The 18,250-nt window shown below is 36.8% G+C and overlaps 1 protein-coding gene across 1 annotated transcript in view; it reads right to left on the bottom strand.

Moving 5' to 3' along the window:
• Nucleotides 1–292: 292 nt before the first annotated feature.
• LOC106131703 (katanin p60 ATPase-containing subunit A-like 1) overlaps nt 293–18,250 on the bottom strand; it is a 28,300-nt gene continuing 10,342 nt past the window's right edge. Inside the window, exons 2-10 of the mRNA XM_013330877.2 lie at nt 17,746–17,851; nt 8,819–8,948; nt 8,153–8,304; nt 7,336–7,500; nt 4,765–4,886; nt 4,367–4,546; nt 3,466–3,624; nt 1,882–2,105; nt 293–1,513 (exon numbers count right to left, since the gene is read on the bottom strand). Of these exons, the coding sequence (XP_013186331.2) occupies nt 1,315–1,513; nt 1,882–2,105; nt 3,466–3,624; nt 4,367–4,546; nt 4,765–4,886; nt 7,336–7,500; nt 8,153–8,304; nt 8,819–8,948; nt 17,746–17,851 (1,437 nt within the window). The 3' untranslated portion in view covers nt 293–1,314. The remainder of the gene's footprint in view (nt 1,514–1,881; nt 2,106–3,465; nt 3,625–4,366; nt 4,547–4,764; nt 4,887–7,335; nt 7,501–8,152; nt 8,305–8,818; nt 8,949–17,745; nt 17,852–18,250) is intronic.

An 18,250-nucleotide genomic window follows, 5' to 3' on the forward strand; every position in this document is an offset into this window, starting at 1 on the left:
AAAAGAAAAACACAAAAACATTTTATACCTCATACTTAATTTGTATAGTATTTGTCGTTATAGCGGCAACGAAAATGCACAATTTGTGAAAATTTCAGTTTTCTAGCTAAGAGGTAAAGCCAGATGACGACAGACGGACGGACAAACAGGAGGCTTAGTAATAGGGTCCCGTTTTTACCTTTTTGGTACGGGACCCTGAAACGCCAAGTTAATTTATGGATGGATTCATTATATAGATAAATCTTGGAAGCTATGAACTAGGGTGGTAGGCACAATAAAAAAATATGAATAATATTTAAAATTATTTTATTTTCAATGTTACAGATTGTTAAGATGTTTGCAAAAATATTATTTATTTACCAATTACATTTGTTACACCAATATTTTCTCTTCTCAAATTATGGGGACTACGCCTGATAATGTGTTTTAATTTAAATAATATTGCTTTCATTCTCCTGTAGGAAAATTATGATCTAAGAAAATGATTTACTAAATACATGCACTAAGGTGGATTTTGGTCTTTCAAAGTATGAAATCCAAACAAATAAATTCATAATTTTAATTGAGCGAAATCTACAATAAATGCCAAATATATTCAAAATATCATAATGTAACATAATGTTGTTATTTTGATTAAAAAAATCTATAAAAACGACAATATAACTTAGTTATGGCATAAAATTATCATCATATCAAATTTATCCTAGTTTAAGTACAAAGATCACTGTGTGTCCAATAGCCTGAAATGTGATGGCAAACTGTACCCATTTCCTACTGTCAACATATATCTACATTGTGTGCACATGGCTAGTTAGTTCTCTTGCATCTTCTGTTAGAAATAATTGTCCTTAAACCCGGACACAATTGCACAGCAGTGTCAGTTTTTAACAAAGGGTCTCAGAACTTTGTACAAGTCGGTCGCACACGTGGTTCCACATAAAAGTAGCCATGTTGTATAGCATCCGCCTAACGCAATTAGAAATCATTGTCACAAATTATTACATGGGGCGGGGTGAAATCAATTACACCGAAAGCATATTTATATACGGAATGATTTAAATATGTTTTACTTAATTAGGATATGCCACTATCAATTTAATTAATACTGAAACAGTCCGAACATCTTAGTCTATAAGGCAATTCTCAATCGAGCCATATGGGTTATCACAACGGAAATGCTTCCATATTCGAAAAAGCACGGTACTAAGATTCCATAGTTGAAATTTTTTTTTCTTCAGTGTTATCCGCGTGTTAATGGGGTGTGGAACATTGACCGTTTTGTTTGGATCACGTTGTGGCTGGCGTCTACGTCAATCAGGAAGATCCGAATTCGTCCATCCAGGTGAGATATTTCTGTATGTCCCCTTTGGAAACTGATTTGTTGCATTTGGCTAACGCTTCGAGGAAGTCCTGCCTCGTTACTGGCAGGTCGAGTTCCTCCTTGGCTAGTTGTTTTATCTGTTCCGGTTTGAGGCCGGCTATTTTGCGTCGCATCGACATCATTGATGCATCTCTGAAACAAATGGAAATTAGGGTTCATATGTGAACTGATTTTGACAAAGATATCGGAATGTTAGGATACAAAAGGGGATATTCTTGGGGCGTTTTGGCCTGATTGCGTCCCTCCATGAGAAAAATCTATGACCAAAATCCTGCAAAGAGATATTATAAGAGACGAGTACGAGACATTTGCGACTAAAAGGCTTCATTTCATTTTTTGTGAAAGCCTAATGTTATGCGAGTTATTCCTCGCAGGGCGGTTCTGAGATTTTAGGATGAATTCAATCCAAGATTAGCTTATAGAAGCATATAGAATTTTAGGGTTGAAAGGGCTACTTTCCAGTTTCACGTAAAATTAAAAAAAAATTCTCTTTTACCAACCTGCAAACATTAGTGATATCGGCTCCGGAGTAACCGTCAAGCTTTCTGGCAATGCTCTTGAGGTCCACTTCGGGGTCCACCTTCACCTCCCTAAGGTTTATATGTAGTAATGCCTCGCGTCCCTCCTGCGTGGGCAGCGGTATGTAGATTCGCTTCTCGAGCCGCCTGCGCAGCGCCTCGTCTATGTCCCAGGGGAAATTCGTTGCAGCTAGGACCATAACCACCTGTAATAATAATAATAAAAAAAAATTACTTGGTGTAAGTATAACAATTTCAAGTATTGGTGTAAGAAGAAGACTGGAAGAAGGCAACTGCCAATTTTTGTTGTTTATTTAAAAAAGTTAATTTGAAATATTTCGATATCCATTGGAGGTTGTAGAGGCACCAAAAGAGAAAGAAACCACTTTTAAAATTGTGTTGCAATCCTTTGAAGCATTTGTTTCACGTAAATTTACAGGAGTTGATCACATAAATCGTATGAAGTCATGATACAACAATATAGAAAAGATAGATGGGTTTGCATGAAGAGAATTATGAATGTGGGCGAAGCGAATAGATGTAGTCTCTGCCTGCCTCCGGGTGAAGAGGCGTGATCTTATGAATGTATGTATGATTCAAAAGAGTTTTAAATTATTATTTCATTATAATTTAAAACTCTTTTGAGTCTCAAATGTACAATAGGTGGACTTAATGCTAACACCACTCTCTATTTATCTATACCATCCTTTAGAAAATAGCAAACAGATAAATGATCCAGTGTCAATATAAGGGTGAAAAAAAAAACATATAACATTCATAAATAAGCATACCTATAGATATTTTAGATATACATATATAAATATTATTCACATAAGTTAGAAATGATGAATCATTCCGCCGTTTGCCGTTTCTATCACCAAAAAGAGATCCACAGTCAAATGTCGCCTTTAATCTCCGGCCAGTTCCAGCCTTTTCATTATCATATGATTAAAATTCAGGGGACATGAGGTTAATCATTTATTTAATAATAATTAATTATTTATGTATGTACTATCTTGCGCGGCGCTACGCACACGTGGGAATTTCCAGAAAAAGAAATGCCTTTTACCTAAAGATCTATTCTATATGCATACCAAATTTCATTCTAATCGGTCCAGCGGTTTAGCTGTGCAAGCGGAACAAGACAGACTGACTTTCTCGCATTTATAAAGTTACTAGAGGCCGCCCGCTCGTCCGCGTGGAATCAAACCCGCGGGAACTCCGGGATAAAAAGTAGCCTATATGTTATTCTAGGTTTTCATCTACCTACATACCGATCGTAATCGGTACAGTAGATTTTGCGTGAAAGAGTAACAAACATCTGACATTCTCACAAACTTTCGCATTAATAATATTAGTAACATAGTAAGAACTAGCTGCAGCTACTATCCTTTTACATATTTCTTTGAAATACCTGGTTGACTGGAAGAAATCCCTCACAGGGATAAGTCCGCCCTTGTACGTCGTTATTTTTAATGTTTTTTTTAATGTATTACTTATAATTTGTTATGTACAATAAAGAATTTACAAACAAACAAACAAGAACTATAATGAAATAGTGGTGACCTTGGCGGGCTCATCCGTGGCGGATCCCAGCCCGTCCATCTGCACGAGCAGCTCGCTCTTGACGCGGCGGGACGCCTCGTGCTCGCTGTCGGAGCCGCGGCGGGAACACAGCGAGTCTATCTCGTCGATGAATATCGTGCTCGGTGCGTAGAACCGCGCCTGCAAATGTTTTAACAATCATTGCACATTGAAATTAAAGATTGGAGAATATAATGTTTTTGTAAAAAAAAACATATAACATACATAAATAACAATTGAAATTAAAGATTGGAGAATATAATGTTTAAATCAGTGAAAAAATTCCAGCTATTCTCAACAAGCAACTTGTGTCGGTATGCCGTAAAATAAGAGTAGAAATAAATCAGTGACACGCTTCGTCAAATAGATATAAAAGAAGGTAATCATTGAAAAGGAGTCGATAGTTTAAAATCAGTTACATGTAACAATTGTACACTTTACTTTTTATTATCTTAAGAACAAAATTTTGCTATGCGATGCTTTCACGGTGAGGAACAACTAGTATATTAAAGAAGTTGGATATGTAATCCATGACTCAATACGGGTCAGGTTCCTGTGCAAAGGTTGCGGAGGTCAAATTGGGAGTCCCTTCGTATAGAAACCTGACTTAGCCAATTAAAAAAATGTGAGGACGCAACCGGGACAAACCGGCAAAAACTTACAAGTAATTTGGAATAACCGCCATTTACGAGTACAATAGGGTGGTTCAGATTCGAATAGTGTTGTTGCGTCTATACACGTTATGGCGATGTCGAATTTCTATGAACTGAAGCATATAAACCCAGGCCTAAAATCCACAGAATAGCGGTCTCTTAAGCCAACCCGAAACAGTATCTTCCCGTCAATCCTCAGACTTGCCAAAAGACATACTATTACAACGTACCATTTCAAACAGCAACCGGACTAGTTTCTCCGATTCTCCACGGTATTTCGAGGTGAGCGTTGACGAGGAAACATTGAAGAAGGTGGTGCCGCACTCTGTGGCCACGGCTTTGGCGAGCATGGTCTTGCCGGTTCCCGGGGGACCCACCATCAGGACGCCTTTCCACGGTCGCCGGATGCCCTGGACAAAAAAGAATAATCTCATTAACCGTAAAAGTAACATCATATTATTTACTGTCTTCGTTCGTTTAGTGCAAAGGGTATACTACTAATACTACCAATCATTAGGAATAAATTGAAATATTAGGCTTTCTCGCAACAGATGGCGTTGTAAATACTTTGGGTCCAGAGTGGTGAGGATGTAACCGGGACTATAACTTATTAAATAAATAGAAGTACCTTAAAAAAGTCAGGCATCCACATGGGTAAGACAACCGCCTCTTCTAACAACCGCTTCGCTTCAGACAGATCTGCGATGTCGTCCCATCTTATGTTGGGGTTCTTTTGTACAATGTCGCGTTCTGGAAACAAAGATATATTAAGGAGGAGACTTGATTAGCCAGTTTTATGACGTGGGCATTTAAAGGACTGAAGAAGACAGAAATAAGAAGGATGTTAAGTCTTCGATAATGCCGTAGCTCTTGAAAATAAAATACGGATTTTTTTTTTATCTCGGCTAAATAAAAAACCCTGTTTTCCCGTTTCTTTAAGAATTTTAAAATGACCATTTAAACTCATTTTCATATTCAGGAAACCGGGTGTGTAACCATGATCATATACGGGTTAGTAGCAAAGGTAACGAAGATCAGATGGGAATCTTTTAGTGTAAAAATCTAACTTACCCAATCCAAGATCATTGGGCAAATAGACGCACCCTTGACTTTTTTCCAGAGAGGTAAGGTTTTTACCAGGACTTACGGCAAGAAGAACAAACTATTAAAATTCATCTTTCTAGACTGTTTTCCGTCCGCTTCGCTCTTTGTGTTTCTTAAAATCATTTACACATACACATTTTCAAGTCATTTTACATTTCATAAAATTAAATTTAAGTTATATCCAATATATTAATCTCTCATCTCTTTCCCGGTTGCTAGAATATAGCATATTCTAGCAACCGGGAAAGAGATGAGAGATTAATATATTGGATATCCCATCCCATCGTTCTTGTCCTCATAACAACAATTTATCGGTACTTTTGTGAATTTCGTAATAATGCACAGTATAATAAGGAGTGGAGGGAAAGGTCGGAGTGGGAAGACCTAGACGAACGTATCTTGATCAAATTAAGGACGTCCTGGTAAAGGGTCAGGTGAAAAGTACCCGAAACCGCCAAGCTTGCATGAAGAGAGTTATGAATGTGGATGAAGCGAAGGAAATATGCAGAGATCGTGGCAAGTGGAAAGAGGTAGTCTCTGCCTACCCCTACGGGAAAGAGGCGTGATTTTATGTATGTATTTATTAGTGTCCGACCGAAGCTTCGGCTTCGGCTTCGGCTTCGGCCACCTTCGGCCAAAAAATCCACCTTCGGCGAAACATTCGGCTTCGGCCCAAAATCCGGCCGAAGCCGAAGGTTTCGCCGAAGGTCCGAGCGACCGTCGAGATTGAACGAACTGTTACGAAAGTCATGAGGCGGCCGGGAGTCACTGTCAAAATATCACATTGCTGATTGCATGCATCAAAACAAGTCCGTACGTGTATTTAAACGAGTGTTTTTGTAAGAAATCAAATCATTATTTTTACCAGTAGGTAAATCACAAACTTTTATCTATACATATAATAAAACAGTAAAAATATTTTGTCTGTACATTTAGTATTTTCGACTGAAATAGATAGAGGGACACTTAGAATGAATAATAGAAAGCAAAAATATTTTTTTTTTAATTTCTTGTCTGTCTGTCTGTATGTATGATCACGATTATCTCCGAAAGTACTAAACCGATTTACTTCAAACTTTCACCAATTGCTTTGTTTTAACTCAGAATAACATTTAAAGTTTGTTTCATCAAAATCGGTTCACAAAAAAAAAGTTATCGACATTTGAATGAACTCAAGGCATCAGTATGCCGGCAAATAAGTTACGAAAAGAAAAATTCAAATTCATTTATCATTATACGACGGCATTATACCTATAACATATAAATATAAGTGAAAGGCGACTAAGGGATGGGCTTACAAACTTGGGATTCTTTTTTAGGCGATGGGCGAGCAACCTATCACTTTTTGAATCTCAATTGTATCATTAAGTCAAATAGCTGAACGTGGCCATTCAGTCTTTTCAAGTCTGTTGGCTCTGTCTACCCCGCAAGGGATAAAGACATGACCATATGTATGTAGTCTACTTTAATTTCGACACCAACGCAACGGCTTCGATGGTCCAGTGGTTAGCCCGTGAGACTGTGAAGTTGGCGGTCCAAGTTCGAATCCCAACAATTACAAGATATTTTTTATTATTAAAAATATTTTTTTTTTTGTATTGTTTGAGTATTTTATGTAAAAAAACTGAAAATCAAAATACTACATATAATAAAACGGTAAAAATATTTTTTCTGTACATTTAATATTTTGACTGAAACGGATAGAGAATTTTTTTTTACATTTTTTGTCTGTCTGTATCTGACTGTATGATTAAAATTCAACTCGAAATTTACGCGGACGAAGTCGCGGGCAACAGCTAGTTTATCTCTAAACCAACCACCTCTATGATATATCATCAACTTCTATATGAGACAGTCAATATATAAACCTTCAATATTGAGGTTTTGAAATGATTTTAATATTAATTGTAGCTTGTAGACAATATTGAACAAAATTAATTACTGAGTGCTGAGAGAATATAAACCTTCGGCTTCGGCTTCGGCTTCGGCCGAAGGTTGTGGCGATAGCCGATTAATCGGCTTCGGCTTCGGCTTCGGCCAAAAATAGACCTTCGGTCGGACACTAGTATTTATGTATGTATAAAACCCATCTCACCGAGCATATCGACTAGATCCCCGTCCGCCGCGGACGCAGGCTCGAACCGCCTCTCCTCCTCCTTGTGCTTCTCGTCGTCCGTGTCTCCGTTATTGTTGTCTCTGTCTTGTTTCTCCTTGTTGTTGCCCCCGCCGTGGTCTTTGATGTTCGAGTCTTTTGTCTTTGCTGAAATATACATTAAAACAAATTGTGTAATGTATTATCTATTAAAACTATTGCTTTTGAAGTAGTATATTTGTCTAAAGATTTGGGGATGATGGTAAGTGGAAGGATTTTTTGTTTATAAAAGATTTGAGTGCTTTTGACCACAATCTGCCTGGTGGTAAGCAAGATGAGGCACGCAAGCTCAAATAATGCTTTAAATAGGTATTAAGATGTAGTCTCTCCATATGCTTCCGGAAAAGAGAGATGCTTTACTGTATGCATTACATTAGGTAATTAACTGAAACTTAAAAAAAAACGTAAAAGTGTTTCCGCGGTATCACCTAATAGGATATTAAGTCTTTTGGAAGTTACATAACACATGATGTTATAGGTAGGGCTTCGTGAGAAGCCATATAATTACAATTTAATCCAGGCCCTTAATTTGTGAAATTTATACAAAGTTCCCCACAAGATAAAAAATAGAAAAAAAATACAACTTAAACAGTAATAACTGCTTAATATATACCGAAGTTCATAACATGAATAAATGACTATACATAGATTTTGGTTCAAATTCTTTGACATATTTATGCACCCGCACTCATCGAGCCTGGGGTCCTATGGCGGACATTTTGGTTCAACTTATGAGGCGTTTGTCTAATAGAAAACTTACCACTATGTGCCTTGGCGGCCATTTTAGGGTTTCTAACGTCCGAAGTCTTCCGATGCGATGTGGTTGCGTTCCTCGCCGTCGCCGGGGTCCTTTTGGGGTCCGCGCGGGCGGTCCGGGGATTGTTGCGGGCAGATTTCATGGATGGCGGTCCTCTGGAAGGGAAATATTATCATTTTGAATGCTGCTCTTATAGTAATGAACAAACTCAGTGTATTCCCGTGTAGATTGTAAGTTTCTCAAGGGAACGACTTAGAAAATTTTAATTCTCCTTTTCGGCGGCAACCTGCCACCATCTGAATCTCCACTCCATTATGAACTGGCCTATCAGTAAAATAAATAAATAAATATATACAACTAACACAGATTGAGTTAGCCTCGAAGCAAGTTCGAAACTTGTGTTATGAGATACTAACTCAACGATACCATATTTTATAACAAATACTTACATAGATAAACATCCAAGACCCAGGCCAATCAGAAAAAGTTCGTTTCTCATCATGCCCTGGCCGGGATTTGAACCCGAGACCTCCGGTGTCACAGACAAGCGTACAATCGCTGCGCCACAGAGGCCGTCAAATCAAAGTCAACAAAAAAATCAGTCTTTGGCCTTTGGGGCTTTGGGGTTGGGATTAATTAATTTAGACTAATGGATTAATTAAGATTTACTTGTGTTCAACACTGGTGGGGGGCGGCCACGCGTTGGGGTCTCTGTCGGGGGGCGGGGGCCATATGTCGGGGTCTATCTCGTGCGGCGCCGGCGCCCACATTTGATCTCTCGTTGGGTAGTCTTCAAAATCTGAAACAGGAGACATTTTTGATTAACTTTACTATATTCACACATTTCTTGAACTTTCAGCTATTAATACTTTTGAACTTTCGCGTTGCATGGTAATTAATGTATGTAAACGGGAATTAACGCGAACATTTCAATTCCGCTATTTCTTTTACTCTGGGAAATGAACGACAGAAGATTCATAATTTCATTTTATAATACACTAGCGACCCGCCCCGGCTTCGCACGGGTGCAAAATTATAAATGTTATTATTATTATACATAAAAACCTTCCTCTTGAATCACTCTACCTGTTACAAAAAACCGCATCAAAATCCTTTGCGTAATTTTAAAGATTTAAGCATACAGACAAACAGACTAAAATAGCGACTTTGTTTTATACTATATAGTGATACATAAAATCACGCCTTCCCGGTGGGGTAGGCAAAGACTAAATCTTTCTTACCACGATCTCCGCATACCTACTTCTTTCGCTTCATCCACATTCATAAGTCTTCATGTATCGTCCCCAATTTGAAATATAGATCTCCCACCATAAACATTTATTATTACGTAAGTAGAGTTCTTCTAATAAAGTAAACTAACGTGGGTGTTTTTACCTATTATAGAGGCATATTCCGTAATCTGTTACAGAATATTAAAATTCACGATGTCATTCACATATCTCATAAAATTACCCTAACAATTTACGACAAGTCCTTATCAAATTAACAAATTTGATTTAGATTTACATTAATATAGTATACTTTGTTCACGGATAGACCAGAATTATAAGTTAAAAGAAGAAAATATCCATGACTCAATAAGGCTAGGTTCCCTTGTCAAGTTTGCGGCGGTCAGACAACAGTCGCTTCGTGTAAAAACCGGACTTTACCCAGTCCAGGATCGAGATCTGAAGGTGCACTACGGCCTCGTTTGCAGAAAGGTGAGGATGTAACCGGGATTCATGCCAGAAGCAAGGATAAGATGATGTAGAGAGAACAAAATGTTAATGTTTTTAAAGTTATTGAAATAAATATAGGTACTTATACGGGACATACACATATTATACGGCTTGAGTTAGCTTCGACGTAAGTTCGAGACTTTAGTTACGAGATACTAACTAAACTATACTATATTTTATAATAAATACTTATATAGATAAACATCCAAGACCCACACCAATCAGAAAAAGTTCTTTTCTCATCATGCCCTGGCCGGGATTCGAACCAGAGATCTCCGGTGTCAAAGGCAAGCGTTACTACCGCTCTGCGCTACAGAGACGTGATAAAAAACACTTAGCAAATACCTAACAGATTAAAGAGTTGAATTTTAATGCGTGTGCCTGCTTATGAGTATTTAGTGATTACGGGATTATACTTGTCGTTTGAGCGTAAATAAAATAGATAAATAGATGTTCTCATAACAAAACATGTAGATTAAACTGATAAAAATTAAATGTCTAAGGGATTATAATAAAGCAATTTTACTATTTGTTTGAGGCCCACCGTATATCTTGGTTTATAGATAAAACATTAATGGAGTTAGAGGTTTGTTTGGTGACAGTTTTAATTTGCTTTAAAAACGTTTTCTTTGCCAATACAAAAAATAAGGTTCTACATTCACATTGCATTTTTAAGTCTAGCGGTCGCTTATTTATTGTAAGACAAAATTACAAAGGTAAGGTACTTAGTTTTTTTTCTTTTCACAATCAAGTGGAATATGTAGTTCTTGTGAATTTGAAAATCGAACACAATAATATCGCGAGCAGCGTGGCTGAAAGTGGATCAGGTCAACGGCGCGCAACACGAAAAGGAGAAATATTTCCGTCTTTACAAACGTAAAGCTACAAAATATGAAAAATACAGTAGGCTCTACTACAATAACTTAATAAAAAAAAAAATCCAAAAAAAAAACTCTTTTCTCAACGTCTCAATCCAACGGACTCAGTATAGGCTATTTGACAAAGTTCTAAAAACTATCTTAGGCTATTTATTTGTTTATAAGGAGCCCTACAAAAATACTTTTCTGCCTTTATTACAGCTATTTTATTAAAAAATCGAAAAAGAAAATGCAATATTCAAATATGCCGCCAAAACGCGACTTTTAGCAATATGGCGGCCATGGCATGCAGTGACGTAAATTTCGTGTAAATATCATACAAAGCTTGTTGGTGTTTCGAAAAGTTTTGATTTTCTCTTGTTTTATTTAACTTGTGCCACGTCATATGTGTGAAAATTATTAAAATGAGTTCCTATAAATGTTAAGCAGTGCCTATATGCACTAATACAACAATAAAATCACCTACGAAATCGTTTTTTTCTATGCCGATGGATTTGAATATTCGCAAGAAGTGGTTTCAGATCATGATCTAAGATCAGTGGTTACCAAGATATACTTACATTGATGTTTTCACATTCCTCAGTGCGGCAGCATAGAAATCTGGATTGTCTTTGAAGAAGACGCCAACCATTATTGGGTCCACTTTTGCCAAAAGTGGACCTACCAAAAGTCTTTTGGTAGGTTTCGACTGTCAGCTTTCGCAAAATTGGTTTCCATTATTAAATACCTATGCTATCTGAGTAATCCCGAGCGATCAAACACTTATAAAATCTTGAAAAATAATAGTGAACACTAAGGAACAGTACGATCCACAGTCTGTTTATGGATAATTGACGTCATAATAGAAATAGCCAATCACGTTCGTTTTTAGTCACGAGACAGCTGCATAAAAAAGCCAAATTTTCTGAGACGGATTTTGTTAAAATAATGCAATATTTTTATCTCGCGTTATTACAAATCGCTCCAAAAAATTAATATTAAGACTGATGACATAAAAGAAATGTATATTTTTATTACAGTCAAATAGCCTATTATTTGTACCTACAACAAATAGTTCTAATCGTTCTTTATATCTTTACTAGAAGCCGCCCACGATTTCGTCCGCGTAACAATCAATCCCGCGGGAACTCCGGGATAAAAAGTATAAAGCCTATATGTTATTCTGGGTCTTCAGCTACCTACATACCAAATTTCATCGTAATCGGTTCAGTAATTTTTGTGTGAAAGAGTAACAAACATCCATACTGACACACTCACAAACTTTCGCATTTATAATATTAGTAGGATTTATGTGGTTTTTGATGTAACGTCGGTAGCTGAATGGTAATGATACACTGGTGTAAATCTTACCGTAGTTATGTACATCAGTTTCATTGTAAACCGTTAACCGTTGCACTTGGGAGAAGGAATATGGTGAGGAAACCTGCACATTCAAGCAACTGGATATGTAACCGAACTAATAAGGTTCGGATGTAAGACTTATTACCATATCTAGATCCCGTGGTATATTTTGTTTGTGTCCCTTGATATTAAAAATCCCGTGTCACTTCATATTAAAAAAATTCGTTTTTTATTATGAAGTGACACGGGAGAGCGATAGTTTCTCTCTTTTTTCTCTCTCTCTCTTAGGATCGGGATCGTGGTCATAGGTATTTTCAGGCTAATCTCTAAAGAGGTTAAGACGGACGGGACGGGACGGACGCCAGGAGAATGTACAATAATCAATAAAAAAATATATATATACACGTGACAGATTACACAGATTAAGTTAGCCTCGAAGTAAGTTCGAGACTTGTGTTACGAGATACTAACGCAACGATATATTATAATTAGTACTTATATAGATAATAGTACACTTATATTCTTCTGTATTCTCATTGTTTTGTAGCGCAGCCGTATACTAATTGAATCCTTGCGGGAGAGAACCGCAAGCGATGTAACTACTAAATAACTAAATCCCCACGACTTCAAATGAGATGCAGAATCTCAGTTTCCATTTGGTACAGATTTATGGTGTTGATTTATTGGTTGAGGAGTGATTCATAATAATCTACGCTGCTTTGTTACTTAAAATTCTAACTAGCTTTAACATGTGATTACTGATACTATTAATAATGTCAGAATTATTAACAGTTATAACACATACACTCAACCTTTCACCTGATCACATTCCCTCTTCACCTCACCCCTCACACGTTTTAACAGTAAGGATACATACATTCATACATAAAATCACGCCCAGAGTGGTAGGTAGTGACCATATCTTTACATGTTTTGATATGACTCTTAATGCAAGCTCGTCGGTTTTGGGTAGGTACTTTTACAGTTCGCCGCGTTTTATAATAACCGTTAAGGAGATCTTTCAGCACATACATACAGAGGAATAACATAACTGTCTATTATTATTTGAATCTCAATTCTATCATTAGCCAAACAGCTGAACGTATCAGGAATAGAAAAAACAGGAATAGAAAAGGGTATGTTAAGATGGTTCGGTCATGTGGAGAGGATGAATAAAAGCAGGTTGACTAAGCAGATATACAAGGAGAGTGTGGAGGGAAAGGTCGGGGTGGGAAGACCTAGACGAACGTATCTTGATCAAATTAAGGACGTCCTGGTAAAGGGTCAGGTCAAAGTACCCGAAACCGCCGAGCTTGCATGAAGAGAGTTATGAATGCGGATGAAGCGAAGGAAGTATGCAGAGATCGTGTCAAGTGGAAAGAGGTAGTCTCTGCCTACCACTCCGGGAAAGAGGCGTGATTTTATGTATGTATGTAATACGATGTATATATGACGTAAAAATAGTGAGAAATTGATTAGTTTAATTAACGTTACACTTATCTCCGTCCCCGCGGATTAATCTTGTTATACAAGCCTTATCATTTCAATGGAAATATAATGATATAATGATGAGTAATAAAGCTACGAGAAAAAGTTATGCGTGGTAAGAGAAAAAAAAAGGAAATAATATATAAAAATAAGACTTTTTAAGGTTATTTACTAATTAATGTAAGTGCTGTATTAAACCACCTGAAAGTGTCCTTGCTTTTGGGACTGTTGGCTTGTTTGGCTTTGTCTACCCCTTTAGGGATAAAGACACGATATGTACTACACACGAAAGTCACAAGAGAAGTTTTAAATAGGCCAACAAAAGTTTACAGTTGCAATAATTTGAATACCTCTACAACCTACTATGAAAACTCATATTAGTATTCACGGCGAGTGTTCCTCATCCACAAAGTTACTCGTTAGTTGCTTGACATGAAAATAAATAAATCAGATCTCTTTCAAGCTCAGCCTTTGTATTCTTAGTAAAGCTTTAGTCAAAATAAAAACACAATTAGTTAAAGGAAAAACAAGTGCCATAGTCTCTGTCGAGTCTCGTCTTTACCTAAGCCAGTTAGATTATTTTCCAGCTAGAATGATGTCAAGAAATTTACAACCATGTTGTTGCCTATTGTTTGTGTGTAATATCTTTATTGCACATAAATTTACACAGTTACAAAAAATAGAACATAATTGTAAAATAAATAAATCACTTGCAATGGCGGACTTATCCCATGAAGGGAAATCTTCCAGTCAACGGGCAAACATTTAGGAAATTATTATTAGTAGAAAACAGGTCAAATCGAAAGATAAGACCGCCTTCTGTGATTTCTTTTTGTATTATGTACTTTCTAAGACGTGTATTGACTAAGGGATAGGCTTATAAACTTGGGATTTTTCTTTTAAGCGATGGGCTAGCAACATGTCACTATTTGAATCTCAATTAAGCCAACGTTGAACGTGGCCTATCAGGCTCTGTCTACCCCGCAAGGAAGTAAGACGTAATTGATACTAGTAGGATTTCGGTTGTATAACTTTAGAACTAAAACCAGCCCTTTTTTCAAAGTAATAAAACTGAAAGTTTACTGTAGTAAATAAAATGAAGTTTCCTAAGGTCAAACACCTAAAAGGGCAGGCTCATCGCGACCTTCCGAGTTCATTTCCCTCGCCTATTTCAATTAGACAACAATTGTATTCTTTGACGTCAGAACCTCCACAATGGAAGAAGTGTTTGTCTGTAGGCTTCCTAGGGAGAACAATGGTACCTTAATTGAAACTGTTTAGGTAATCTCGATTTAAATAATTAGCTTGAAAATGGTGTATCTTCTGATTGACATCCATGGTAAAGAGATGGAGTGTTCCTATTCTTTTTTTGTATTGGTGCCGGGAACCACGCGGCACCTTTTTAATGAATAGTTTCTTAAAAAAAGGGCATAATCACGTCTACGGAGTATATCCTTTTATCAATAACTAGCTGTGCCCGCGACTTCGTCCGCGTGGAATAGTAATTTTGGGCATCATTGAAGCCCTCAAGGATGAACAATTTTCCCCGTTTTTTTTCACATTTTCCATTATCAATTCGCTCCTAAAAGTTGCAGCGTGATGTTATATATAGCCTAAAGCCTTCCTCAATAAATGGTCTATTCAACACAAAAATAATTTTTCAATTCGAACCAGTAGTTCCTGGGATTAGCGCGTTCAAACAAACACACTTCTCTCTCTCACAACTCTTCAGCTTTATAATATTAGTATAGATTGGACCAATAAATAAAACCTAAAAAAATATTTCTATTTTAAATTTAAACACCAAAATACTTGGAACATTTTGATAAGAAACAGGTTTGTTCGTCTAATTCAGATGTCAATTAATAAATTAATTTCTTACTACTATTGTGATTGCGCGCAAAATTGTAAGAAGTTTACGGCAGAATGTTGTTGATTTTCAGCACAATTAATTGTTTTAAACACAGAACAAAAAACAAACAATCTCTCACATTGCGTCACGAGATTCCTTCGGAGCGGAAGCGAGAATTGCTCCTTCAAGTTGATCATTACATTCCGTCCGTTTGCACATTTCTTTTTTCTATCCGCCACATTTTTCTTAAGGAAAGTTTAATTTCTCATGGACTCGCTTTTATCAGCGAGTTAACATGAAGAGAGTATAATGTGAAATAAGTGAAAGAAAAATGCAGGGATTGTGGAAAGATGGTAGTCTCTGTCTATAATTACATACATACATATAATGTCTATATCCTTTGCCAGGTAGACAGAGCAAACAGTCTTGAAAAGACTGAAACGTTAAGCTGGCTTAAAGATTTACCTAATTGAGATTCAAATAGTGACAGGTTGTTAGCCCATTGGCTACAAGAGGAACACCAAGTTCATAAGCCTATATAGTCGCCTTTTACGACATCAATGAAAAAGATTTGGAGTTGTGTATTTTTAAACTTACTTCGAGGCTAACTCAATCTGGGTTATTTGTCCCGTATATATTTATTTATTTATTATTTATTTAAAGTGCCCGAAACCACGTTGATAAATTTATAATAGACAAATTAATAGTACCGTACTATTAATGTGTAAATTATTAATTTATGTAACATGGTATCAGTTTTTGGGCAGTCGTCAATAAAAACTCGGTAAACACTCGACCTGGCCCCACGAATGTCATCACCTTCGGTCACCATTTACGTAGTAACACCAAGTTCGTCGTAACGACATTATGTCACAAGAACAATGGTTAGATCGGAAGCGTTGTCGGCACATCGACTATTCATCGGAATCAGAGTTAATGAATGAATGCATTCACTTAATTGAACATGTGATTATATTTTTAATTAATATTTTTTTTTATTCTTAAAAAAAATGCCATGAAACAGGATTAATAGTTAAATGACTGATAGCAGCAAATTTACACAATATATATTATACTGAACTAGCTGTGACGTGACTTCGTCCGCGTGGAATAGTTATATTGGGCATCCTTGAAGCCCTCAAGGATGAATAATTTCCCCCGTTCTTTTTGCACATTTTCCATTATTACTTCGCTCCTTATTGCTTGCAGCGTGATGTTACGAGTATATAGCCTTCCTCGATAAATGGTCCATTCAACACAAATAACAAAAAGAAAATGTTTTTTCAATTCGAACCAGAAGTTCCTGAGATTAGCGCATTCAAACAAACAAACAATCTCTTCAGCTTTATAATAAAGTATAGATGGTTGAAAATGACAAAATGCAAACCCTTGAAAATTGTCATACTGTCCGTATAGTTGTTTCTAATTCTATGGCTCAGAACTAGATTGTTGGCAACTTATAAGACTGATAAAATCTTGAAAAAAGGACTCTGCCATTCCGGCTCCGAAACATAACTGATAGCTGACGATGGAGAGAGATATTCTGAATCTGACAATGCAGAGAGCATTGTCAGATTCAGAATATCTCTAAGTCTCTTTTGTGTTATGTTGATAAAAAATATATTTGTCCTTCTGTTTGATTTATGTTCACAATTCTACTTATTCCTATACCACTTGGGTTAAAAAATACGTAGCAGGTTCTGGGATAGTTTTAAAAACAATTGTTTATTCTATTTTTTGACAACAAAGTGACAAAGGGCCTTTGGCGTGCCTTTCGAAGCCCAACGGCCAATGACCCGGAGTGGAAACGACTTTACAAAATTATGTATCCTGTCAAACTCCTGTGGGATTTTCAAGCTAATGAACCTTTCGCCACAATAAAAATAAACTCGACATAAAGTGAATATATCTCTACTGGAACAGAAGCGTTAGTGTTAATTGAAGAATTGAGTCATAACTCAAAAAAATAAAGCACCAATAAGTTAGATTATGGTATCGCCACAGGCAGATCATGCAATACAACACCTTTATACTTTACGGGGTAGACAGATCCAACAGTCCCGAGAAAACTGAAATATGCCGTGTTCAGCATTATGGCTTATAAATTATAGCATTATTTGTTAGTCCATCGCTAAGAAGAATCCAAAGTTTCTTAGCCATTCCCTTTATTGGCTTTTACAATATCAACGGGAAGAGAAGTAGAGGCATGTCATTTTCATATCACGCTATTACTTATCCCACCAATCAGTTTTAAAAACCAAATGCATGTAAATAAATGAAACCTGGTGATGAACTCACTTCCTGTCAACGGTGTGATCGCCTTCTCTCCGTCATGCTGGAACATCTGCAACGTGGCGACGGTGGCTTTCAGCTGCTCGTACTCCCGGGCCATTTGTTTCTGGACCTGGAACAAGCCAACGTGATCGTTTAGTCGTATGGTGTGCAAAATAATTAAATTATACACAGGATATACTTAGTTATGAAAGTGGATGAAGCGAGAGTAGTGTGCAGGGATCGTGGCAAGTGGAATGATGTAGACTCTGCGTATGTATGGAATTAGGAGTTATCGTCCTTTCATAATCTACTTATGATTGATGTTCTATTAAGTTCTATAAAAATTTTAAGATTCTGTCATATTAGGTTCAGCCGTTTCCGGAAATGGTAAGCAAACAAAAAGCATTTTTTGTTTTGTACTGGTATGGTTTTTATGCTAGATCCGCGAATAGTCAAAAAAATATTGGCAAGTAGGTAGGTACCATTAACATAAAGTTACAAGTACACAATATAAGTGTCCACAAATCTT

Source organism: Amyelois transitella, chromosome 20 (genome assembly GCF_032362555.1).
Source record: "Amyelois transitella isolate CPQ chromosome 20, ilAmyTran1.1, whole genome shotgun sequence".
Lineage (NCBI taxonomy): Eukaryota > Metazoa > Arthropoda > Insecta > Lepidoptera > Pyralidae > Amyelois > Amyelois transitella.